The 27,066-nt window shown below is 40.7% G+C and overlaps 1 protein-coding gene across 4 annotated transcripts in view; it reads left to right on the forward strand.

Moving 5' to 3' along the window:
- ELMO1 (engulfment and cell motility 1) overlaps positions 1-27,066 on the forward strand; it is a 606,322-nt gene that overhangs the window by 360,096 nt on the left and 219,160 nt on the right. For all 4 annotated transcript variants that reach the window (XM_070726295.1, XM_070726294.1, XM_070726296.1 and 1 more), the window contains one exon: positions 16,949-17,085. In XM_070726295.1, the coding sequence (XP_070582396.1) occupies positions 16,949-17,085 (137 nt within the window). The remainder of the gene's footprint in view (positions 1-16,948; positions 17,086-27,066) is intronic.

A 27,066-nucleotide genomic window follows, 5' to 3' on the forward strand; every position in this document is an offset into this window, starting at 1 on the left:
TGGTTGGACAAAAAAAATTCTTAATGTATATGTATATGCAAGTGCATATATATATGGAATATAGATATCCAAATTTATTAGTTTGAAATGTTTACAAATAGACAAATGTAATAGATATTTCTTATTCCTCTGAATTGATCTAAGTAATAAAGTTTTTCCTATTTGTATTATGACGACTTCTATTTTGAGCGGAGCGACTGTAGCTCCTTTTTATGTTGTATGTTTGGTTTGGGGGTTTTTGTGTTTGTTTGTAAACTTTGTCTTTTTATTTGAAAATCAAAAACATTTTAATTAAAAAAACAACAAAGAACAATAATGACATATTGTAAGAAAAAAAGAAACAAGACGAGCAAAGACTGACAAAACATTTCACATAGACATAAACAACAAATTTGTCAACTATATTGTTGACTTCTAGTTTCTGACTTTCGAAATTAGATACTATCAAGAATTTCTACATGTTTTAGCTATATTTACATTTTGCAACTGTCGGATAGTCATCTACCAAGGGGTTTACTATTCCTCTTATCTGAAATATAATAATTTTTCTTTTGGTGTAAGTTGTATAAAATTTTGAATTATTTGTTCATTTCTTTTACTTTTTAATGTATTTATATTGTTTAGGAGGGCATTTGCCCAGGTTCGCCTGGTGCACCAGTTGCAGCCCTATTGGACCAGAATACCTCTGGAACCGTTTTCTGCCGCATGAATCCCAGCGGCCGATAAGGTCTCACAGAGTTGGCCTTCTCCGGGTCCCGTCGACTAAACAATGTCGTTTGGCGGGCCCAGTGGAAGAGCCTTCTCTGTGGGAGCCCCGGCCCTCTGGAATCAACTCCCCCCAGAGATTAGAACTGCCCCCACCCTCCTTGTCTTTTGCAAATTATTTAAGACCCACCTGTATCGCCAGGCATGGGGGAATTGAGACATCTCCCCCAGGCTTTTATAGTTTTATGTATGGTATGCGTGTGTTGCATGGTTTTTAAATAATGGGGGGTTTTTATATATATATTTTTAATTTTAGATTTGTTTACATTGTAACACTGTTATTATTATTATTATTGCTGTTGTTGTGAGCCACCCCGAGTCTTCGGAGAGGGGCAGCATACAAATCTAATTAATAATAATAATAATTATTATTATTATTATTATTATCATTATTATCATTATTATTACCATCAATCCCATGCATTATAAAAGTCTGTTTTGTCTCTGTCTTGGAGTTCATAGGTCATCTTGGTCAATTCCACACACTCATGCACTTGAAATTTAAGGTGGTTGGGATTGTATCTTTCTTCCAATGTTGAGCCTATAACATTCTGGCTGCTGTCAAAATATGTAAAATCAGATATCTGTCCCCTTTTTTGAATTTTTGCTTACAGATTCCTAGTAAAAAACAGTTCCGGCTCTATGTGGATTTTTTGTTTTGTAATTTGTTCTAAGTGCAATTTAATTCTTTTCCAGTATTTTTTTTGCATGTTCCCCAATCATGATAGAAAGTGCCAACTTTTTCCTTGCACTTGATAATTTTGGAAACATCTTAGCAATGCATGATGGGTGAAGGTGCTAACAGTGGTATAACTTGTAGAGATTTTCTTTATAAGGGATTCCCAGTATTAACTTATAATTTTGGTTCCAAATTTTTTCCCATTCATTTAGATTTATCAGATAACCAAAATTTTGGGCCCATGCTATCATAGTTGACTTTACTTGTTCCTCTACCATTATGTGTTCAAGCAATATTTTATTTTATTTATTTATTTTATTTATTAGATTTGTATGCTGCCCTTCTCCGAAGATTATGGGTGGCTATGTATACTATATACTATATATCTTCGGTATCATTTTAACGTCTGGTTCTAAAAGAACACTGTCCAACTCATTATGTTTTTGAAAGCCACAATTTCTTTTATGTTCATTAAATTTTGATTTAATTTACAGGTAATTTATCCAATCCAAATGTATTCCTTTTTTCGCTAGAGTCTGTTTGGATAGTATTTCATTGCTTTTGTCCAGGATTTGTTGATATGTGATTTTCCTATCTTTTGTCCAGAATGTTGGGTAAGTTATGGCCTCAAATGGAGAGAACCATTTTGGGATTGCTTGATAAAATTGTTTTTTAATTTGGATCCAGTTATCTATTATGCTTTTCCTTATGTAGTGTGTTTTAAAGTATGAATGTTTTTTATATTTATCACTACCAAGAAATGTATGGCGGCCGGTCTGGAGGTCAAAGTTCTCCAGAGTTAATATCCTAGTGTTTTGGAGGAGTATCCACTCCTGTGTCCATTTTAATATCATTGCCTGGTAGTACAATTCAAAGTTTGACAAGCTGGATCTGCTCCTATGATCCTATAACAGTTTTAACAGTTTTAATTTTGTCCTTGCTTTTTTTTTTTTAACCAAATGAATTTAATTATTTTTTTTGTTTAAATTGGAAAAAAAGATTTTTGAATGTTTTATTGGGGCTACCTGAAATAAAAATATTAATTTTGGAAAAATGTTTCCCTTGATTGCAATGATTTTTCCCATTAAGGATAGTGATAATTTGGACCATCGGTCAAGATCTTTTTGGATATTTTCAACTAGAACATCATAGTTTTCTTTTTTATTATGCCACAATTTTTGGTGATTGTTAAGCCTAAATACTCTATTTTTTTGACAAACCTAATGTTTAACATTTCTTCTAGTTTATTATTTTGTGCATGGAACATTTTTTTGTAATTATTTTTGTTTTTTCTTTGTACATTTTTAATCTGGTTATTTCTCCAAAGGCTTCAATTTCATTTATTACGTCTATACTTCTTTCAATAGGCTCTTCTACAACTAAGACCATATCATCCGCAAATGCTTGTACTTTAAATTCTTCCTTTCTTATTTTTCGTCCTTTAATCTCCTTTCTGTCACGTATTTTTTTTAGTAGTGTTTCCAAAGCTGGAATAAATATCAGGGGGGACCAATGGACATCCTTGGCGCACACCTTTCCTAATATATATTTTGGGTGTAATTTCACTATTTAAGATAATTTTTTCAGTTTGATCTGGGGGTTTTGAGCATGTGTCGGTGAGGGTAGACACTCCACTGAACGCTCTTCAAATGAGAAAGTAAACATTGGATTTTGAACCCTATCAGACCTCTTGAAGTCTCAAATAAATTGGACTAAGTAAAAAAGCTATAAATTAGGAACCCGGAAATACCTTGGGCTTATTGAAAGAGAGAAACAACTTGAAAACAGCCTGCTTTCCACTCGGAACTGTGAGTAAACAATAAGTTAAGAGGAAGAGAAAATGGCAGAGATAGTTGGGGCAGAACTCACAGAGAGAATGGATGCCTTGGTGAAAACTTTTGTTGTGGTCAGTCAGCAATTAAAAGAAGTGCAAGACGTGGTAACTAAGACTGCAACTGAGCTGCAAACAGTGAAAATAGAACAGCAAGCCCAGGGTACTAGGGTTACAAAATTAGAAGAAGAAAAGGAACAGGACCGTCAACGTATAAGTATGCTGGAGGACAGATTAAGAAGAGTGAACTTACGTCTGAGGGGTTTTAAAGCAGATTTTGCTGACAGTAGAAACTTGATCCAAAATATCCAGCAATGGCTTAAAGAGTATAAAATCGAAGTTTTGGATCATGAAATAGAACATGCACACTGGGTTTTTGGACCAAGAAGAGATGCAAACCAACGAGACATCGTAATTAAATTCCTCTCAGAAAGAACGGCTGAAACAGTTTACAAAGAATTAAGAAAAGTCACTAACCTTACTTTTAAAGGGGCCTCGATCCGGGTTTTAAAAGATTTGTCGGTGTCAACTCTGCAAGCAAGAAGTCAAATGTGCCCGATAACAGAAGCTTTGTTTAAAGGAAATGTGCATTTTAGCTGGCAATATCCTGCCATTGTGGTGGTATTTCAGGAGGGGAGAATGTACCGAGAAAAGTCATTGGAAGAAGGAAATGAAATGCTGGTGAAACTCAGTCTGAATCCGGTCTTAAAGGAACAGGCAGGAAAAGCAACAGAGACGATGGAAGAGGGGGGTGCAAAAGGAGGAGAAGGGGGCAAAGATCTCATGTAACTTTTGCAAGCAACGTTCGCTATTAAGGAGTTTGATCTGAAAAAGCAAGCTATTCTGGAGAAGGAGAAAGAAGCACCAGAATCTTCTAAAATGGAGGCAAGAGTCACGAGGCAGAAAAAGAAATGAAATGTTTGTAAAAACTTTTTCTTCAAACTGTTTTCACGGTTTTATATATTAAGGGGGGGAAAAGTTAAGGTTTGGTCTGTTTCAATTCAATACTTGTTTTAATTTTAATCAAAGTGAGGGAGACTTGGGGAGGGATGTGTGGGGTTTTATTTCCATTTTTTAAAAAAGGGTGTTTGGGGGGAGCATCAGTTTCGGTGGAACCATGCCCCCTATGGTGCCTGACCAAAGCAGCGGAGGTTTTATCCGCTTTTCTCTCACTGCAAGAGAAATTTGGGGGGAGGCACCTGGGTGGGAAGATTCTTTTATAAAAATGAAAAAGACAACAGAAATCTGAGTTGCAGGAGGGGAAAATGTTAAATGGAAATATTATGGGTGATCCAACAATTATGGCATTAAATATAAATGGTCTTGCATCGCCTTTGAAAAGGCACAGATTATTGAAATTAGTGAAAGAAAATTATGTGGATTTTTTATTTCTTACTGAAACCCATAAGGGACGGAAAAAGACGGATAAATTGATTGAGAGTAAGGATTGGAAACATATTTTTGACTCTAGAGGAAAAACAAATAGTAGGGGGGTTGCTATTTTAATAAATCAAAGAAATGCATTTCAGGTGTTACAAATAAAAGGGGATAAAGAAGGAAGATTATTATTTGTAAAAGGAAAAATTAATCAAAAGATGTTAACATTAGCAGTAATATACGCTCCAAATGTAAATGCTAAACAATTTATTATGAATGCAAAACGTAAACTGGATTTATTTTCAGAGGGGATGGTGATATTTGCTGGGGATTTTAATGTAGAAATAACAGCCAACAACAAAGAAAAGAAAAAATTAAATTTAAATAAATTAAATATGATAGACTTACATGCTGATAATTTAAATAGAGGAACATATTATTCAGTAAGACACAATAAGTTTAGTTGTATTGACTATACAGTAATACCTCATGATACAAACTTAATTGGTGGAAGGAGGAGGTTCGTAAGACGAAAGGTTCGTAAGATGAAACATTGTTTCCCATAGGAAACAATGTAAAGTCAATTAATCCGTGCAACCAAAAAACCCCCTGCAAAAAAACGGCTTTCGGCGACTGCTGGGAAGCCACGCGGCTGTTTTAAAAGGTGACAGCCAGCCTGGGGGGCTTCCCAGCACCCCCCCGAACCCAGGTTCGGGGTTCGGGGGGGTGCTGGGAAGCCCCCCAGGCCGGCTGCGACCTTTTAAAACAGCCGCGCCGCTTCCCAGCTGTCTCCTGAAACTGAACGCCAAAGCCGAACTTCCGCGTTCGGCTTCGGGAGACAGCTGGGAAGCGGCGCGGCTGTTTTAAAAGGTCGCAGCCGGCCTGGGGGGCTTCCCAGCACCTCCCCGAACCCCGAACCCGGGTTCGGAGGGTGCTGGGAAGCCCCCCAGGCCGGCTGCGACCTTTTAAAACAGCTGCGCCGCTTCCCAGCTGTCTCCTGAAGCCGAACGCCGAAGCCGAACTTCCGCGTTCGGATTCGGGAGACAGCTGGGAAGCGGCGCGGCTGTTTTAAAAGGTGACAGCTGGGCTGGGGGGCTTCCCAGCAACCTCCCGAACCGAACCCGGGGTTCAGAAAAATTTTGCCTCTTCTTACAAACTTTATTCGAGTTACGAACCGGCGTTCGGGAGGCTTCTGGGAAGCCCCGCCGCCTGGCTGTCACCTTTTAAAACAGCCACGCGGCTTCCCAGCAGTCTCCGAACGCCGGTTCGTAACTCGAAAAAAGTTCGTAAGAAGAGGCAAAATTTTTCTGAACCCCGGGTTCGTATCACGAGTTGTTCGTAAGACGAGGGGTTCGTATCTTGAGGTACCACTGTATATTTATGAATAAAACAGGAAACATTCAAGTTAAAAAAGCAGAAATTAAAAGTAATTGGATATCTGACCATGCACCCATAATGGCAGTTATAAAAATAGATTCCATTACTAGACCAAGAATTTGGAAATATAACACAATTGTCTCAGTAAGTGAAGAAAATGAGAAAAAAATTCAGAGAGATATTCAGGAATTTTATAAAATAAATCAAAACGATGAAATGAGTCAAGCAGTTATCTGGGACATGAAGAAAGCAGTTATTAGGGGTAATTTAATTAGTATGGAGTCTTATATTAAAAGAAGTTGGGGGATGGAAAGGGAAAAAAGAATAAAGGAAATAGAATTAATAAGGGAAAATTTGAGAATAACAAGAAATAAAGAAGGGAATGACCTGTTAAAACTCAAACAAAGACAATTAAAAGATATAGAGGAAGAAAACTGGAATAATATGAGAACGGCAGTAAAACAGAGAATAGAAATATGGGGGGGGGGGGGAATCAGCATTACAAATGGCGAATTACCTTAAAAAAAGAAAAGAAAAATTAATAATAAATGGCCTGAAAGATAAAAATGGAGTAATGAGACATGGTAACAGAGAATTAGAAAATGTAATGAGAGAATTTTATGTAAAATTGTATGAAAAAGAACATGTTACATTACAAGAAATAGAGGTTAAAAAAAGGCTGACCGAAGAAGAAAGACAAATGTTAAATGCAAATATAACAAGGGATTAAATAATTAAAGTGGTAAAAGAGTTAAAACCTGGTAAAGCACCAGGCCCTGATGGATTCATAGGTGAATACTACAAAATGTATATAGAAATTTTGTTACCGCATTTGAAGAAATTGTATAATAAGATCCTCATAACATTAGAAGTTCCACAAACATGGAAGAATTCTGAAATTATAACAATTCCTAAGCCTGACCGAGACTTAAAAGAACCTGGTTCCTACCGCCCAATTAGTCTGCTAAATCAAGATTATAAAATTTTTATGAAAATTTTAGCAAATAGATGGGAAATTTATTACCAAGAATAATTGGGAAAGATCAGTATGGTTTTATAAAAGGAAGAAGAATATATGAACCTATTAGAAATATAGTGAATGTGCTGCACCATGCTACTAGAACCAAAAGGAAAACGGAACTATTAAAGCTAGATGTTTATAAAGCTTTTGATAAAATAAATCATGACTATTTATTCCAATTATGTAATAGCTTGAATATGGGGAAAAGTTTTTGTCAAGTAATAAAAGAAATATATAAGAAAAATACAGCCTATGTTAGGGTGAATGGAAATAGAACGGAGAAGATAGAAATAAATAATGGAACCAAGCAAGGATGTCCCCTATCCCTGATGCTTTTCGCAATGGCAATTGAAACGCTAGCTAACAAAATTAGAAAAGATAAACAATGGAAGGGATATCAAATAGGGAATATGGAATTAAAATTAAATTTATTTGCAGATGACACCATATTAGTTACAGAAACACCAATAGATATGATTAAAAGAATGATCACGATACTTCAGGAGTTTAAAGACCAATCAGGGTTAAGAGTAAATATGGATCAGAAATTATTTGTTTAAATGCTGGGGCTAAAGAAGGTATCGGGTTTAAAATTGGGTAATAAGAAAATGAAATATTTAGGAGTATGGTTATTAAAGAACCCGGAAAAAATGGTGGAATTTAATTATAATTTAATATGGAAAAAAATTAAGAAACAAATTAAGAATTGGAGAAATAAAAATCTGAGAAGACTGGCCAGAGTAAGAGCATTAAAGATTATGATTATCCCAAAAATGTTATATATTCTACAGGTAATGCATGGAACCTTCCCAATAAGAAAATTAAGAGAATGGGATACTAAATTAAACGTGTGGATAGAAGGTAATAAAAAACCAAGAATTAAAAAAAAATGGTTGATAGCCACAGAAGGCGAGGGAGGTTGGGGAATCCAAGCTTGGAGTATTATAGGGACGCATATCAAATTGATAGATTAATGGAATTACAATTATTAGAGGAGAAACCATGGGTAGAATTAGAAAAAGAAATTAATGATAATAAGAATCAGGAGTTATTATTCAGGAAATGGAATAAGATAGAAATAAATAGATTAATAGACCCTACTAAAGCGATCATAGAGAGTTGGATGAAATGGCAAGATAAATTAAAAATGACAAATTCTAAATTAGCAACGCTGCATGTGATAAATATAAAGAAAGAAAGTAGCCTCACAAAGATAATATGAAAATTAAGGAGGGAAGGTATACAGAGAATGGAACAGTTATATGAAAAGGATGGAAGAATTAACAGAAATGAAATAGAGAGATGCCTTGGACAACAAAATTGGTTACAAATTAACGCAATAAGCACATATTTAAGTAAGAGGGAAAATAAAGAAATATTTAAAAAGACAAGAAATGAATTTAGAAAAGATGTTAAGGGAAAAGAGTAAGAATATATAAGCACAAACAGGTAATATATAGAGAGAATTATTACAAGCAGAGGAACAAGCAGTAAAAGGATTGACGAGATATTGGCAGGATGAGTTAGAAATTGATGAATGGGATATGGAAGGCATAATTGAAAATATTAAAAGAATCAAAAACACAAGAATAAGAGAGATGAGAAGAAAAATATTACATAAATGGTATTACACACCAGTACAATTAGCACGCTTCCAAAAAATGAGGAAAGGAAACTGTTGGCATGGATGTAAGGAAAAAGGAGTATTTATGCATATGTTTTGGGAATGTAATAAAGTTCAAACATTTTGGAAGCAAATACAAACGGAAGTGAATAAAATCACGAATGGCAACTGGAAAATAACCAAGGAAGCAGCATTATTGATAAAAAATAGTGAAGTAAAAGAATATGAAGGAATCAAAATTGCAGCGATAGAAAGTGCCCAGGCAACCATAGTGCTTGGGTGGAAAGATGATAATAAATGGACCACAAAAAATTGGTGCAGGTACATGGTGGACCACATTCACTATGAAATTATGGAAATTAGATTACACAGCTATAATGAAGAGAAATTAGCAGCAACAATGAGGCGGTGGGAGAAGGTTAAGAATTATATATTAACAATATCAGCAAGCGATGCAAATGTAAAAAATAAAATTCAATCACTTTATAAAGAATGAACAATGTAATCCAGAGATAAAGCAAATGAACGATACAGAATTGAATCTTCCCCGGTGAAGGGGATTTTTAATTTTTTGTTTGGTGATGGTACACTTCTATGTTTTATGTTTTTACTTTTTGTAAAAAATTTAAAAAATCAATAAAAATTATATTTTAAAAAAATGAATAAATTGATTTTATTAATCTTGCGAAGTTATTTCCGAATTTCATTTGCTCTAATTGTTTTATTTAAAAGTTCCAATAAATACTATCAAAAGCTTTTTGGATCTCTATAAATATTAGTGCCAGCTGTCTGTCAATTTTTTTCTCATAGTATTCCAGTATGTCCAAAATAATTCTTGTGTTATTTGAAATATTTCATCGTGGAAGAAATCCATTTTGATCCAAGTGTATGATTTCATTTAGTATTTTTTTAAATCTTTCTGCCATGATCGGTACTAATAGCTTGTAGTCTGAGGATATGAGCCTGTAATTTTGTATGTAATGAGTGTCTGCATTGTCCTTTGGTATTAAGGTTATGTAAGCTTCCTTCCATGAATTGGGTTTGGTGCCAGTTTCTAAAATCTTATTGTAAAGTTCTAACGTTTTTGGTTCAAAGGTCTCTCGTATTTTTTTATAAATTTCAATGGGAATACCATCTGGGCCAGAAGATTTATTGTTTTTCTGTTTATAGTGCATTTCTTAGTTCCATCACATTTATTTTTCCATTAAGCATTGATCTTCTTTGGGTATAATTGTTAGGGATAGATTTGCTATGTAATTTGTTATTAGTTCCAAATTTGAGTTTCCTGAGTTATAAAGCTCTTCATAGAAGGTTTCAGCAACTTGTTTTTTTATCAGTGTTGTTTGTTCTTAGTTCACCATTTTTATCATATAGCGCATTTATCAGCTTTTTGCTTTGCTGGTTTGTGCGATAGCAGCCTTCCTGGCTTATTCCCAAACTCAAAGTAGTTTTGTTTTGCTCTTTTTATTCTACATGCAAGCTCTTCCTGGATTATCAAGTTTATTTTGTGCTTTACTAAGTTCACTTGCCCTAATATTTTATTGTTTTTGGGGGGAGGGTTGAAGTTCTTTCTCTAATTTCACCAGTTCTGTGTTTAACGTTTGCAACCTAGTTTCTTTTTGCTTTTGCTTTTTTGTTAAGTAGGCAATTGTTATCCCTCTAAGGTATGCCTTTATTGTATCCCACAGATTCTGGAAAGATGTGCTCCCGTCATTGTTTATTTGATAAAATATATTGATTTCGCTTGTTATTTTATCAATATATTCCTTATCTTTTATAATTGTAGTGTTTAGGGTCCATCTTTGATTTATTTTTCTACTCAAATTCCGGCATTTTAAGAGTAGGGGGTTCAGCCCACACATTGGATAATATTTCTATATTTATGACATTGTTTATTAACCCTATATTTGCCCAAGCCATGTCTATTCTAGACTATGACTTAAAGGGATGAGAGTAAAAAGTATATTGCTTATTGCTCAGGTGGAAGTATCTCCAAATATCTTTTATTTCAAATTCTAATTTTAATAAGTCAAATGTTACTGGTAATTCTTTTCTTAATTTATTTTTTTAGAGCTATTGTAATCTTTATTTCCATCACTAACTGCATTAAAATCACCAATTATTAATATATCGTTCATATTGAGTTCCTGTATTTTTATGTGTGTTTTGAAAGAAGAGGATTGATTAATTGAAGGAGTGTATATTGCAACTATTATAACTTTTTTATTTCCATTCTGTACATGTACATTCGCAATTCTTCCATTCTCATCATTGTAAATTAATTTTGAATTTAATTTCTGCTTAATATACACAGCTACCCCTCTTTTCTGGGTATTTATCAATTGGTAAGCAAACAGATGTTACTAAACAAAACAATTGAACCCAATAGACGTTTTTTCCCCTTGGAACTGAAAGTAAATGCCAGAAACCAGAATAAAAATGCTTAAAATCTTGATTATTTGGCCATGCAAACAAGTTGCTAAGTACCCAAAACACAATCATGTGACCATAGGTGAGAGCAATCCATCAGAGCTCAAAACCAGATCATAAGTACCTTTTGGGAATATGGGGGACTGTCATAACTTTGACCAGTTGTTAAGCAATAAATATCTGTATTAGGTATTCTTCAATCTGTACTGCATTCTGTCAATACCATGCTACCTATCATAGAAACATAAAAACATAGAAGATTGATGGCAGAAAAAGACCTCATGGTCAATCTAGTCTGGCCTGTATTTTATCTTAGGATGGATATAGGTTTATCCCAAGCATGCTTAAATTCAGTTACTGTGGATTTACCAATCACGTCTGCTGGAAGTTTGTTCCAAGCATCTACTACTCTTTCAATAAAATAATATTTTCTCACGTTACTTCTAATCTTTCCCCCAACTAACCTCATATTGTGCACCCTTATTCTTGTGTTCACTTTCCTATTAAAAACACTTATCTCCTGAACTTTATTTAACCCTTTAACATATTTAAATGTTTCGATCATGTCCCCCCTTTCCCTTCTGTCCTCCAGACTATACAAATTGTGTTCATTATCATTAAGTCTTTCCTGATAAGTTTTATGCTTAAGACCTTCCACCATTTTTGTAGCTCGTCTTTCGACCCGTTCAATTTTATCAATATCTTTTTGTAGGTGAGGTCTCCAGAACTGAACACAGTATTCCAAATGTGGTCTCACCAGTGCTCTATATAGTGGGATCACAATCTCCCTCTTCATAGAAACATAGAAGACTGACGGCAGAAAAAGACCTCATGGTCCATCTAGTCTGCCCTTATACTATTTCCTGTATTTTATCTTACAATGGATATATGTTTATCCCAGGCATGTTTAAATTCAGTTACTGTGGATTTACCAACCACGTCGGCTGGAAGTTTGTTCCCAGGATCTACTACTCTTTCAGTAAAATAATATTTTCTCATGTTGCCTTTGATCTTTCCCCCAACTAACTTCAGATTGTGTCCCCTTGTTCTTGTGTTCACTTTCCTATTAAAAACACTTCCCTCCTGAACCTTATTTAACCCTTTAACATATTTAAATGTTTCGATCATGTCCCCCCTTTTCCTTCTGTCCTCCAGACTATACAGATTGAGTTCATTAAGTCTTTCCTGATACGTTTTATACTTAAGACCTTCCACCATTCTTGTAGCTCGTCTTTGGACCCGTTCAATTTTGTCAATATCTTTTTGTAAGTGAGGTCTCCAGAACTGAACACAGTACTCCAAATGTGGTCTCACCAGCGCTCTATATAAGGGGATCACAATCTCCCTCTTCCTGCTTGTTATACCTCTAGCTATGCAGCCAAGCATGCTACTTGCTTTTCCTACCGCCCGACCACACTGCTCACCCATTTTGAGACTGTCAGAAATCACTACCCCTAAATCCTTCTCTTCTGAAGTTTTTGCTAACACAGAACTGCCAATGCAATACAGTGATCCCTCGATTATCGCGAGGGTTCCGTTCCAAGACCCCTCGCGATAATCGATTTTTCACGATGTAGGGTTGCGGAAGTAAAAACACCATCTGCGCATGCGCGCCCTTTTTTCATGGCCGCGCATGCGCAGATGGTGGAGTTTGCGTGGGCGGCGGGGAAGACCCAGGGAAGGTTCCTTCGGCCGCCCAGCAGCTGATCTGCTCGGCAGCGCAGCGAGGAGCCGAATCGGGGTTTCCCCTTTGCGTGGGCGGCGGGGAAACCCCGATCTTCGTCTGCTCGCTGCTGCTGCGGCCGCCCAGCAGCTGATCTGCTCGGCAGCGCAGCAGCAGCGAGCAGACGAAGATCGGGGTTTCCCCGCCGCCCACGCAAAGGGGAAACCCCGATTCGGCTCCTCGCTGCGCTGCCGAGCAGATCAGCTGCTGGGCGGCCAAAGGAACCTTCTCTGGGTCTTCCTTGCTGATGCCCCCGCTCGCCCGCCGCCCGCCAGCAAGAGGGGGAGAGATAGAGAAAGAGAGAGAAGAAAAGAAAGAGATGAGAGAGGGAGGAAGAGAGTGTGAGAGAGGAAGAAGCAAGATAGAGAAAGAGAGAGAGAAAGAAAGATGAGAAAGGAAGGAAGAGAGTGACGTCCTCGGGTGGAAAAATCGCGATATAGCATTTCGCGAAGAACGAGATCGCGAAAATCGAGGGATCACTGTACTCAGATTGAGGATTCCTTTTCCCCAAGTGTATTATTTTACATTTGGAAACATTAAACTGCAGTTTCCATTGCTTTGACCATTTATCTAGTAAAGCTAAATCATTTACCATATTACAGACCCCTCCAGGAATATCAACCCTATTGCACACTTTAGAGTCATCGGCAAATAGGCAAACCTTCCCTACCAAACCTTCCCCTATGTCACTCACAAACATAAAAGAGCACTAGTTTTCTCTCCTCTTTCTCTGTGTTCTGAAAGTGCAATTTAAAATGGCTTTTCCCACCTTTTTATACTTCCCAGTCTAGTCCCACTCCAGCCTAATGTGTGAGTGGTCTGTGCTTGTTATACCTCTAGCTATGCAGTCAAGCATTCTACTTGCTTTCCCTACTGCCTGACTGCACTGTTCACCCATTTTGAGACTGTCAGAAATCACTACCCTTAAATCCTTCTCTTCTGACGTTTTTGCTAACACAGAACTGCCAATATAATACTCAGATTGAGGATTCCTTTTGCCCAAGTGCATTATTTTACATTTGGAAACATTAAACTGAAGTTTCCATTACTTTGACTAATTATCTAGTAAAGTTTAATCATTTGCTATATTATAGACGCCTCCAGGAATATCAACCCTATAGCACACTTTAGAGTCATTGGCAAATAGGCAAACCTTCCCTACCAAACTTTCCCCTATGTTACTCACAAACATATTAAAAAAGAATAGGACCCAGAACAGACCCTTGTGGTATACCGCTTGTAACCAGGCTCTGCTCAGAATACTCACCATTAACAACAACCCTCTGATATCTACGCTTCAGCCAGCTGCTGATAGTTCCACTGAACTATCCAGGGATTAAGTCCAATCTTCACTAATTTATCTATGAGCTCTTTATGTGCAACTGTATCAAAGGCTTTGCTGGAGTCTAGATAGGCAATATCCATAGCCCTACCTTCATCCAACACCTTTAAGTAATCAAGTAATTAAGTAATAAAATCTGATAAAATTTCAGCTTCTGGTTATTTTATTGGTGTGTTATGTGTGATGATAATTATATAAAAGTGCTTTGAAATTGCCTTTCCTGGATTTTTAAAATAGCTTTATAGTTTAATATATTTAATGGAGTATTAGAGGCATTTAATAAACAATATCACTTGGCTAACTTGGATGAAGGCAAGGAGATAATCTGGAAAAAAATAGATGCATCATTTAGAACAAGGATCGACAAACCCAGGCGCCTGGTCGCCAGTGGCGCCTAGAAAATGTTGTCTGGCGCCGAGACATGGCCAGGTGTGCCGCGAGGTGGCTCCTGCAAGTGGGAGCTCCAGGGCTGAGGCTTCAGCCCTGGAGCTCCCACTTGCAGAAGCCGCCCCCCGGCTATTGCCCGCCGCCGCCGCTACCCGCGCACCCCAAAATACCCCCCCTGCGTGCCCTTTTCCATGGGCGCGCAGTCCCCATTCCCCTGCCTGCCTGGGGGGGGGCGGGGGCGGGGAGGCGCCGGCAGTAGAAGGCGCAGCCCCCGCCCGCCCGATCCGCTCCCTCTCCTCCTCTTCCGCTGAAAGAAACGCGCGGAAGCTGCCTGCTTGAGCCTCGCGTTGCTCCACCCCGCTTCATCCTGCTTGTCATCCTCCGTTGCCAGGAAAGCCGGGTTTGTTTTCCGTGAAAGCAGCCGCCTTTTAACACGCTGCTTTCCTGCACCAGCGACGTTTGGCTGCCGGGGGGGGGGGCGGGGAGGAGAAAATCCTCCCCCCCCCAGGAGCAGCAAAAGCCTAAGCGGTGGGGTGCGCCGTTTGCCTTCCGGCTCAGTCGCAGAGGCTTTTGCTGCTTGTGGAGGGGGGGGGGGGTTGGCGGTGCCGATGCCAAATGCTTTCCCTCCGCGGTGGGGGGTGCAGGGCAGGCGCAGTCAGCCCCAGGAGACAAAGATGGAATGAGAGAAAGGAAAGAGAGAGAAAGGGAGGGAGAGAAAGAAAAAGTGAGAGATAGAAAGGATAGAGAGAAAGGGAATGAGAGAAAGGAAAGAGAGAGAAAGAGAGGGGGAGAAGGAAAGAGTGAGAGATAGAAAGGATAGAGAGAAAGAGGGAATGGAAAGAGAGAGAAAGGGAGGGAGAGAAGGAAAGAGTGAGAGATAGAAAGGATAGAGAGAAAGAGGGAATGAGAGAAAGGAAAGAGAGAGAGAGAGAGAGAAAATAAGAGAGAGAGAGCAACAGAGAGAGAAAGAACAAGAGAGAGAAAGCATGAGAGAGAGAAAGAACAAGAGAGAGAGAGAAAATAAGAGAACAAGAGAGAGAAAAAGATAGCAAGAGAGAGAGAAAGCAAGACAGATAGGGAGAGGAAAGGAGAGTGAGAGAAATGAGAACAAAAAGGGGAGAAAAAAGGAGAAATGAGAAAATGATTGAGGCAGAGAATGAGAGGAGAGTGAAACAAAAGAGAGAGAGAGGTGATTCTTGAAGCATATGGTAAAAAGCACCCAAATAATAAGAAAACCCCCCCAGCCCACACCTGTTTTTGAAAAGGATAAAAGAGAAAAAAACCCCAGCCCTCAACTGGTTTTGGAAATGGTTGGAGTGTGTATACATACACACACATAAGGGGGGGAGAGAGACAGGGATGGAAAAAGAGGAGAAGTGAGAGGGAGAAGGAATGAGGGAAAAAGGGAGGAAGAGAGAGAAATGAGAAACACGAGAGAGAAAAGGGGGAAAGACAGGAGAAGTACCCAGAAATGAGACAGTGGTATAAATTTCAGGAGGGATGATTGATGATTGACTGTATTTATAAGGGGATGTTACATGGGATTGTATATATGAGGGGGTTATTTATGTATGTATGTATGTATGTATGTATGTATGTATGTATGTATGTATGTATGTATGTATTTATTTATTTATTTATTATTTATTTATTTATTTATTAGATTTGTGTCATTTTGGTTGGTGGTGTGCCCCAGGATTTTGTAAATGTAAAAAATGTGCCGCGGCTCAAAAAAGGTTGAAAATCACTGGTATACAGTATATTTTTCCCGCCTTGTGTTTACGCCCAGAAATGGTACATCTTGGCTTCCGTAGCTCCGCCCATCAACCTCGGAGCGAGCTGCTTTCCCAGCGTCCCCTGCGCTTGCGTGCGTCTCTCCCTCCCCCCCTTGCCTCCATTCCGCCTCCTACTCGAACCCCTTCACTCCCCCCCACCGCACACAGACGCTCCGATCTTGGCCGCTCACCCACCTTCGGAGAGAAGCGGAAGCCCCTCCCCTCCCGGCGTGAGGTTTTGTTCATTCCTCCTCCGGCCGCGTGCGCGGTGACTTCCGACCAGTAACCCCTCCTCCCCCCTCCCCCCCTCCCCCGCGTCCCCGGCCCGGTCTCCCTTTCCTTCTTCTCTGTTTCGGTTTCTGACTAACGGTCTCCCCTCGGATCCCGACGGGAGTACAGCAGAGCCGGCTCGGCGGAGCCAGGCCTGCGCCGGGGGGGAGGGGGTGAAAGCGATGTCAGGTGGAGACTCGGCAAAAAACCAAGTTTGCTTAAAAAAAATTCTGGCTCCTAAATTTTTTGGCTGGCTCCTAGATTCTGAACAACTTTGTCGACCCCTGATTTAGAACAAAAAGTGATTCTTTTTCCTTTATTTATATTTTTCCTTTATTTATATTTAGCCAGTGAAACCGGCAGTGATTTCCACCCAATGTTCTTCACACATGACAAATCATTTGAAGAGTTCTTCTGTATTTGCATCCAGTTGTTGAACAAGACATGGAAGGAAATGCGAGCAACTTTTGAAGACTTCAATAAGGCAAGCTATGTTGAGAATGTACAATTCTTATCAATACCATCATTTTCTCAATTTCAGTAATTGATATATAAGCAGTTATTTCATTAGGAATAGGAATGTTTCATTCCTAAATTTATCTTTCATTTCAGCAGTTCCCTAGTCATGGAATAATAACACCATGTACTATTTTTAGTAATAGGCACTCCATTTAGAAGTATGGATTGTCCTTAAATTGAATATTCTTACCTCAGGAAAAAAGTATATGGTTAACTTTGGAAGTGATTCAGATGTTGGGAGAGGGGATATATATGCCTGGAAACCTCATTTTTCCTAAACAACACCAAAACAATAACAACAACAACAAACATATACTTGCAAGTAGATTACAACCTGAAAGCAGTTTAAAAAGTAATATGATACTTTATTACTGCTCTCAATGAATACTGAGAAAACTGTGTCATGTGCTTTTTTATTGGTTTAAATTGGCTTCTTTCTTTTCCCTTTCCCCCCTGAAAATAAAAAGCTACTATGCACATGTGGACAATTAATTTTTGCTACTCTTTTAAATGAAAATTTGAAAGAAATCTGAGAAAAATTAGTTTGAGTTTTCTATGCTGAAAATGCTGCTTTTAAAATGTTTTCATTATATAATAATTTTTAATGTGTTTTTATTGATTTTTCACATTTTACATATCAGAACATTTCTTTGAGCAGATCTACAACCTTTTATATACCGTATGTTATACAATTTATGAGACTTGGTGGCGCAGTGATTAGAGTGCAGTGCTGCAAGCTGCTTCTGCTGACTGCTGGCTGTAGTTCAGCAGTTCAAATCTCACCAGCCTCAAGGTTGACTCAGCCTTCTATCTTTCCAAGGTGGATAAAATGAAGACCCAGATTGCTGGGGGTGATATGCTGACTATGTAAACTGCTTAGAGAGGGCTGTAAAAGCAGTTTGAAGTAGTATATAAGTCTAAATGTTATTATACATCATTTTACAGTAATTTCTAATTCCATATCTTAATCCCATATTTTCTCTTCGATTTTCTATCATTAGTCCATTTATACCACTTTTCCCATGTTATGTAGTAGTCTCAGCCATTTTGTCCTCTAAGTTCTATGGTTAATTTGTCCATTTCTGTGCAATCATATATCTTCTTGATTATCAAGCTTTCAATGGGTGTACAGTAATACCTCATGATACGAACTTAATTGGTGCAAGGAAGAGGTTCGTAAGACGAAAGGTTCGTAAGACGAAACATTGTTTCCCATAGGAAACAATGTAAAGTCAATTAATCCGTGCAACCAAAAAAACCCCCGCAAAAAAACGGCTTTCTTATAACAGCGCGGCTGTTTTAAAAGGTGACAGCCGGCCTGGGGGGCTTCCCAGCACCCCCCCCGAACCTCTCCTCTTCCCAGTTTGCTCTCCATGTGTCCCCAACCTTTCACGGAGGGTTTTCCACCTCTCCTCTTCCCAGTTTGCTCTCCATGTGTCCCCAACCTTTCACGGAGGGTTTTCCACCTCTCCTCTTCCCAGTTTGCTCTCCATGTGTCCTCAACCTTTCAATTAGGGTTTTCCACCTCTCCTCTTCCCAGTTTGCTCTCCATGTGTCCTCAACCTTTCAAGGAGGGTTTTCCACCTCTCCTCTTCTCAGTTTGCTCTCCATGTGTCCTCAACCTTTCACGGAGGGTTTTCCACCTCTTCTCTTCCCAGTTTGCTCTCCATGTGTCCTCAACCTTTCACGGAGGGTTTTCCACCTCTCCTCTTCCCAGTTTGCTCTCCATGTGTCCCCAACCTTTCACGGAGGGTTTTCCACCTCCCCTCTTCCCAGTTTGCTCTCCATGTGTCCCAAACCTTTCACGGAGGGTTTTCCACCTCTCCTCTTCCCAGTTTGCTCTCCATGTGTCCTCAACCTTTCAATTAGGGTTTTCCACCTCTCCTCTTCCCAGTTTGCTCTCCATGTGTCCTCAACCTTTCACGGAGGGTTTTCCACCTCTCCTCTTCCCAGTTTGCTCTCCATGTGTCCTCAACCTTTCACGGAGGGTTTTCCACCTCTCCTCTTCCCAGTTTGCTCTCCATGTGTCCTCAACCTTTCACGGAGGGTTTTCCACCTCTCCTCTTCCCAGTTTGCTCTCCATGTGTCCCCAACCTTTCACGGAGGGTTTTCCACCTCTCCTCTTCCCAGTTTGCTCTCCATGTGTCCTCAACCTTTCACGGAGGGTTTTCCACCTCTCCTCTTCCCAGTTTGCTCTCCATGTGTCCCCAACCTTTCACGGAGGGTTTTCCACCTCTCCTCTTCCCAGTTTGCTCTCCATGTGTCCCCAACCTTTCAAGAGGTGGCCTCCAGACGCCTCCTGTGGTTGAGGAGCTGGCCAGCAGACCTAAAGTCCAAGTGGAACCTGGCCTCATCTCCATACCAAGGGGAAAAGCTCTTTGGAGAGGCTTTGGATCCTGTCCTCATTGAGGATAAGGACAAACGGAAGACCCTGCCTAGAGCATACAGACGTCAGGAGCGTAGGCCCAATCCCTACGCTCGCCGTCAGCCATTTCGGTGGGACCCCTCCTCGTCTGTTGGACAGGATAATAGAACATACACGCAGAACCAGTATAGCCAGCCCACCTTTAGGGGGAACCGCGCGGCCTTTCAAGATAGGCCCAGAGGGTACCAGCAGGCTCGGCGTCCTTTCAGAGGGAACCAAAGGGGCTTCAGGCGCACAAAATGACTTGGCTTCGTTACAGCCCATAGGAGGCAAACTCCAATGTTTCAGTGCCTCCTGCAGGAATACCTCCTCCGACAAATGGGCAATAGCCACAATAACCCGAGGGCTGCGTCTGGAGTTCCTGCAGCCCCCACCAAACTGGTTTGTCACTTGCCCACTAACACGAAATCCACTCAAAAGACGTCATCTACAGCTGGAGATAACTTATCTTCTCAACATACAAGCAATAGAGGAAGTGCCCGAACATGCCAAAGGCACGGGATTCTATTCCATTGTGTTCCTAGTGCCGAAGTCATCGGGGGGGGTTCAGGATGATCTTAAACCTGAAAATCCTGAATACCTTCATTCGATATCGCAGATTTCGCATGCATTCCCTGCAACCGATTCTGGCCTCGGTTCGGCACAACGATTTCCTCACGTCTATCGACCTCAAAGAGGCTTACCTACATATTCCGGTTTGGCCAGCTCATCGTCGATTCCTCAGATTTTGTCTCAACGGTGTCCACTACCAGTACCGGGCCATGCCGTTCGGCCTGTCTTCGGCACCGTGTACGTTTACGAAGTTGATGGACATCCTGACAGCACATCTCAGGTCCCAGTCCATACGGGTCATGGCGTACTTGGACGACATCATCGTTCTATCCAAGTCTATGGCCCAAGCGCAACACGATCTGGCACTCACACGAGAAACTCTGAAGCGGCATGGGTATACGGTCAACAAGGAGAAGAGTCATCTTCATCCTACCACAAAGATCCAACATCTGGGTTCCATCATAGATAAAGACACTGTTTCCCTGACTCCAGAGAGGTTAGTCCATATACGGAGGTTGGTAACCAGTCTCCGTCGACAACGACAGATACCGCTGGCAACGTTATCCAAGGTGCTGGGGACTCTTGTCTCATCCATAGGGATTGTTCCATGGGCTCGACATCACATCAGGGGCCTCCAATGGTTCCTCCTTCCGGCCCAGAGGGACAAGGTGAGTCACTCGCACCAGAAGGTAACACTTCCTGCATCAGTCAAACAATCGCTGGGATGGTGGTTGTCCCCGACGTTGCTCCAAGGTTCTCTGCACAGTCACAAGCGTGTGATTATCACAACAGATGCAAGCCTGTCTGGCTGGGGGGCTCATATGGGTCTTCATATGGCTCAGGGCCTATGGTCTCAGGAGGACTTAACCCCAGTCAATATCAACTTTCTTGAACTCAGAGCTGTTTTCCTAGCTCTTCAGGCCTTCGCTCACTGGGTTCAAGACAGGCACGTCCTGATTTTAACGGACAATGTGGCCACAAAGGCCCACCTGAACCATCAAGGGGGTACGAAGTCAGAGCGCCTCATGGTTCAAACCACGGATCTTTTCGATTGGGCCGAATGTCATCTGGCCTCGTTAATGGCGGAGCATATTGCGGGGACCAGCAATGTGCAAGCAGACTGGCTGAGCAGGGCCACTCTGGATCCTTCGGAGTGGTGACTGGACCCAGCGCTTTTCAAGCAAATAGTGCTTCGATTCGGCCTTCCACTGTTGGACCTCTTCGCAACCCCGGCGAACACCCAATTGGAGAGGTTTTACTCCCGGTTCCCATCGCCAGGGGCAGAGGGGGTCAATGCCCTATGGTCAACCTGGCCCCAGGGTTTACTATACGCCTTTCCCCCAACGTGTCTCATTCAAAGAATATTAGACAAAATAATTCGGGAGGGGGCAGAGGTGATAATGGTAGCTCCCCATTGGCCGAGACGTCCATGGTTTGCAGGCCTAATAGCCCTGTCGGTGTCTTCCCCGTGGAGGATTCCGGACCACGAAATAGTGCTGAGTCAGGGGTCGGTTTGTCATCCGAACCCTCAGTGGTTCAAACTGACCGCCTGGCATTTGAAAGGGCAGGTCTAAAACATCAACTTTTGCCAGACGATGTTATATCTACCATGCAGGCAGCTCGTCGCCCATCGACGGTGAGGATCTACCAGGCTACATGGGCGGCCTTTTGTAGGTTTTGTTCGAACCACCACCTTAATCCGGGGGAGGCTTCGATAGTTTCAATCTTGCAATTCCTACAATCAGGGGTCGAGAAAGGGTTAGCTCCAAATACCTTAAAAAGACACTTAGCTGCTCTTGCAACCATCATTCGGTTACCTCACGCTCGTTCTCTAGCACAACATCCTTGGATTAGGGACTTTATTAAAGGCGCAATTAACACTCACACGCCTCCAGTACACAGGTTCCCGACATGGGACCTTTCCCTGGTGCTCCGGGCACTGACAGCCCCTCCTTTCGAGCCGATGAGGACGATTCCAATACGATTGCTCTCACTAAAGACAGCCTTCTTAGTGGCGATTACGTCAGCATGCCGAGTGTCGGAACTGTCGGCTCTGTCTACGCGTGCTGATCTGTGTATATTCCACCCGGACAGGGTTGTGTTGAGGTTAGACCCATCATTTATTCCCAAGGTTAATTCTGGGTTCCATAGAGCGCAGGAATTAGTGCTGCCGGACTTTTGTACACATGGGCATCATCCTTTAGAGTTAAGGTGGCACAAGGTAGATGTTCGCAGGGCCTTGAAAATCTACATCAGACGAACTGGACAGTTCAGGAAATCTGAAAGATTATTTGTGTCCTTTGGCCAACGATCGATGGGACTTGGGGTATCATCAAAATCCATCAGTGGTTGGCTTAGGGATTGTATTGAGGAAGCATACAAAGCTCGGTCTCAATTACCACCGGCCGGGGTGACAGCGCATTCCACCAGAAGTGCAGCCACGTCGGCTGCTTGGAGTACTCAGGCGTCCATTGAGGACATTTTCAGGGCGGCTACATGGGCGTCTCCTACAACCTTCATACGCCATTATAAACTGGACTCAGTAGCTTCGGCTGAAGCTTCATTTGGGAGACGGGTATTGCAGCAAGTGTGTTCAACTCCTGCGACTGTAGCTCAGCCTTTTCCCTTCCATGGGCCGTAATCTTTGGTATATCCCATGTTGGACTCTCCTTCCAGATGCAGTGGAGAAGAACCGTTGTACATACCTGAACGGTCTTCTCGATGCACTGGAAGGAGAGTCCAAACCCACCCGGCATGGTTGTTTTTTGCCAGGTCGCCGGAGTGTTGGGTTTACAAGTTTGCCACTGTTATGAGGTTATATGGTTATACTGCAATAAACAGGTTATCCTTAAACTGGCTTCGTTTTTAAAACTGAGGTATTGGGGGCTGCTAAGGGGCGGTGACTACCTCATATTTAAATATTTAAATTAACTCAGTCTCTACCAATAGGATTGGTAAATTACCCATGTTGGACTCTCCTTCCAGTGCATCGAGAAGACCGTTCAGGTATGTACAACGGTTCTTTCCACAGCACCCCCCGAGGAGGAGGGCTGTGTGGACAACTGTCGGTTCAGGAAGATTACGTGCAATCGAGCAAAAACATAGCAATTTTGGTCTCTCTGTATCGAATTCCTATAATGTTCTTGCGGATTTAAATAGTAAGGATGTTGTAGATATTAGCAAGGCCCCTCAGGCAGAGAATGAGGGGATGTTCAAAGGGGAAGTTGTTGTAAGTGAGGTGCATAGTGTCACCAAACCATCAAGTGCAGTTAATAGAAATAAAAAGAGGACACATTTTCTTGTGGGTGACTCGACTGTTAGAGGTGTTGATTTGGGACAGAGTAAGGATGTGGTGAAGGTGATGAGGTGTCTCCCAGGGGCCACTGCCAGCAGGGAGAGGAGGCGGATTACAAACATTGTCAAGGCTGTAAGTAAAGGTAATAACGTTGATGTGGTGGTGCATCTTGGCACAAATGATTTGTCCCAAAGAAATATTAATGTAGTAAAAAGAGATTTTCAATGTCTAAGTGTGGAGCTGGGTAAAATAACTGATTCAGTGACTTTCTCAGAGGTGTTACCGGTTTGTGGCCAGGAGGATAAAAGAACTTGTATCAGAGAGTTTAATGTGTGGTTAAGGCAGTGGTGTAAAGCTGAAGGTTTTGGCTATGTAAGTCATGATGTCAGTAGGTTGTCGAATAGGGAGTTGTTTAAGAGGGATGGTTTGCATCCCTCATATAGAGGTACCCAGGTGCTCGGTGAGGAATTCAGGACTTTTTTGGACAGGCATTTAAACTAGGTAAAGGGGACAGAGATATAACTGATGTGGATTATTTCTGTCCCCGACCAATGAGGATAAATCAGTTTCTGGAAGCTTATAAAAAGGGAGCTGCAAATAAAATAGATGTAGTTGTTGATTATAAGGGGCAAACTAATAATGAAAATAATGTTCTTCGGGTAATGTGCACGAATGCTCGAAGCTTGAGCAACAAGCTCTGTGAGTTATAGCCATAATATCTAGAGATAATTTGGATCTGGTTGCCATAACTGAGATTTAAGGATTCTAATGAATGGAAAATATCTATACCAGGATATACACTGTATAGGAAGGATAGAATAGAGAGAAGTTTAAGTTTAATAAGATTTGTATGCCGCCCCTCTCCGCGGACTCGGGGCGGCTCACAGCAGGGGAGAAGGGGAGATGGAGTAGCCATTTATGTTAAAGAAAGTCTAAAAACAACACTAATTCAAAATACATGTAAAGATCTGGAGACTCTCTGGATTTGCATGCAAAATAAAGAAGGTTCTGTCATTAGAATTGGGGTGATCTATAGGCCTCCAGGGCAATCTGAGGAATATGACAACAAGATGGTGGATGAAATTACCCAAATGGCACTAAAGGGAGATATTGTGGTTATGGGTGATTTCAACATGCCTGATGTTGACTGGAATATCCCCAGTGCCCTTACATGCAAAAGTAAGAATATAGTAGAGGCCTTTACAGGAGCAGCTCTGGCACAGCTGGTTAAGACACCAACTAGAGGGGAGAATATTCTAGATTTAGTTTTTACAAATGGGAATTGGGTTTCAGAGGTCAAGGTGGGAGAAAATTTAGGTTGCAGTGACCATCTATGTTTGTGGTTTGATGTAAAAACTGATTGTGAGCAATCCTATACTGCAACCAAAGTATTGGATTTCAGAAAAACAAATTTTAATGCAATGGGGGAATATTTAAATAATGAATTAAAGGGGAGGGATAAAATGGCAGGAGCGAGCACCCAGTGGACTGTATTAAAAAAGGCCATCTTAAAAGCCACTGGACTATATGTAAGACAAATAACTAAAGGTAAAAGGAAGACGAAACCGCTATGGTTTAGCAATGATGTAAGGGCTATAGTCAATGAAAAAAAGGCTGCCTATAGGAGGTATAAAGAGTCTGGAAGTATAGCTGATAGAGAGGTATATAAAATGAGACAGAAGGAGGCGAAACAGATAATATATGCTGCTAAAGCCTCAAAAGAGGAAGAAATTGCCAAATCTGTAAAGAAGGGGGATAAAACCTTCTTCAGATATATTAGTGATAAGAAGAAGAAAAACTGCGGCATCGCGAAGCTTAGTACCGGGAAAAATACATGCATTAATGGGAATAAGGAGATCACTGTTCAGTTTTCTCAAAAGACACCTTACAAAATAATACTATAGAGGGATATAGCATTGCTTCCAACTGTACGGATTCAGCTCCAGTGATCTTAGAAGCCGATGTCTTAGAAGAACTTGAACGATTAAAGATAAATAAGGCAATGGGTCCAGATGGCATCCACCCCAGAGTTCTTAAAGAACTCAGATCTGTCATTGCTACCCCCCTGACTGATTTGTTTAACCAATCCCTGTTAACAGGAGATGTTCCTGAGGATTGGAGAATGGCTTGGAGAGTGTTGTGCCTATCCACAAGAAGGGCAATAGAGAAGAAGCTGGCAACTACAGGCCAGTTAGCTTGACATCAGTTGTAGTTAAAATGATGGAGATTCTACTCAAAAAGAGGAAAAATCAGCACCTAAAAATAATAACTTATTGGACCCAAATCAGCATGCTTTACTGAAGGCAAATCATGTCAGACTAATCTCATTGATTTCTTTGACTATGTCACAAAGGTGTTGGATGAAGGTGGTGCCGTGGATATTGCCTACCTGGACTTCAGCAAAGCCTTTGATACGGTTCCACATAAAGAGCTGATAGATAAATTAGTGAAGATTGGACGTAATCCCTGGATAGTTCAATGGATTTGCAGCTGGCTGAAGCGTAGACATCACAGAGTTATTGTTAATGGCGAGTATTCTGAGCAGAGACAGGTTACAATTGGTGTGCCACAAGGGTCTGTTCTGGGTCCTATTCTTTTTAATATGTTTGTGAGTGACATAGGGGAAGTTTTGGTAGGGAAGGTTTGCCTATTTGCCGATGACTCTAAAGTATGCAATAGGGTTGATATTCCTGGAGGCATCTGTAATGTGGTAAATGATTTATGTTTACTAGATAAATGGTCAAAGCAATGGAAACTGCAGTTTAATGTTTCCAAATGTAAAATAACGCACTTGGGGAAAAGGAATCCTCAATCTGAGTATTGTATGGGCAGTTCTGTGTTAGCAAAAACTTCAGAAGAAAAGGATTTAGGGGTAGTGATTTCTGACAGTCTCAAAATGGGTGAACAGTGCAGTCAGGCGGTAGGGAAAGCAAGTAGGATGTTTGGCTGCATAGCTAAAGGTATAACAAGCAGGGAGAGGGAGATTATGATCCCACTATATAGAGTGCTGGTGAGACCACATTTGGAATACTCAGTTCTGGAGACCTCACCTAGAAAAATATATTGACAAAATTGAACGGGTCCAAAGACGAGCTACAAGAATGGTGGAAGGTCTTAAGCATAAAACGTATCAGGAAAGACTTAATGAACTCAATCTGTATAATCTGGAGGACAGAAGGAAAAGGGGGGACATGATCGAAACATTTAAATATGTTAAAGGGTTAAATAAGGTCCAGGAGGAAGTGTTTTTAATAGGAAAGTGAACACAAGAACAAGGGGACACAATCTGAAGTTAGTTGGGGATCCAAAGCCACATGAAAAAATATTATTTTACTGAAAGAGTAGTAGATCCTTGGAATAAACTTCCAGCAGACATGGTAGATAATTCCACAGTAACTGAATTTAAACATGCATGGGATAAACATATATTCATCCCAAGATAAAATACAGAAAATAGTATAAGGGCAGACTAGTTGGACCATGAGGTCTTCTATGTTTCTATGTTTCTATGATAGGACCCTGGATCTCTTAGATCACGATCAGTCTTCGGGATGGTAACAATCTCTGAAATTTTCTATGCCTGCGGAATGTCATGAGTTTGCAATATATCATTAAACAATTTCCCCAATGCAGCAGCAGTTCATTCATATAGGTTTTATAAAATTCTCCTGTAA

The sequence above is a fragment of the Erythrolamprus reginae genome, chromosome Z, assembly GCF_031021105.1.
Source record: "Erythrolamprus reginae isolate rEryReg1 chromosome Z, rEryReg1.hap1, whole genome shotgun sequence".
NCBI classification, from domain to species: Eukaryota; Metazoa; Chordata; class Lepidosauria; order Squamata; family Dipsadidae; genus Erythrolamprus; species Erythrolamprus reginae.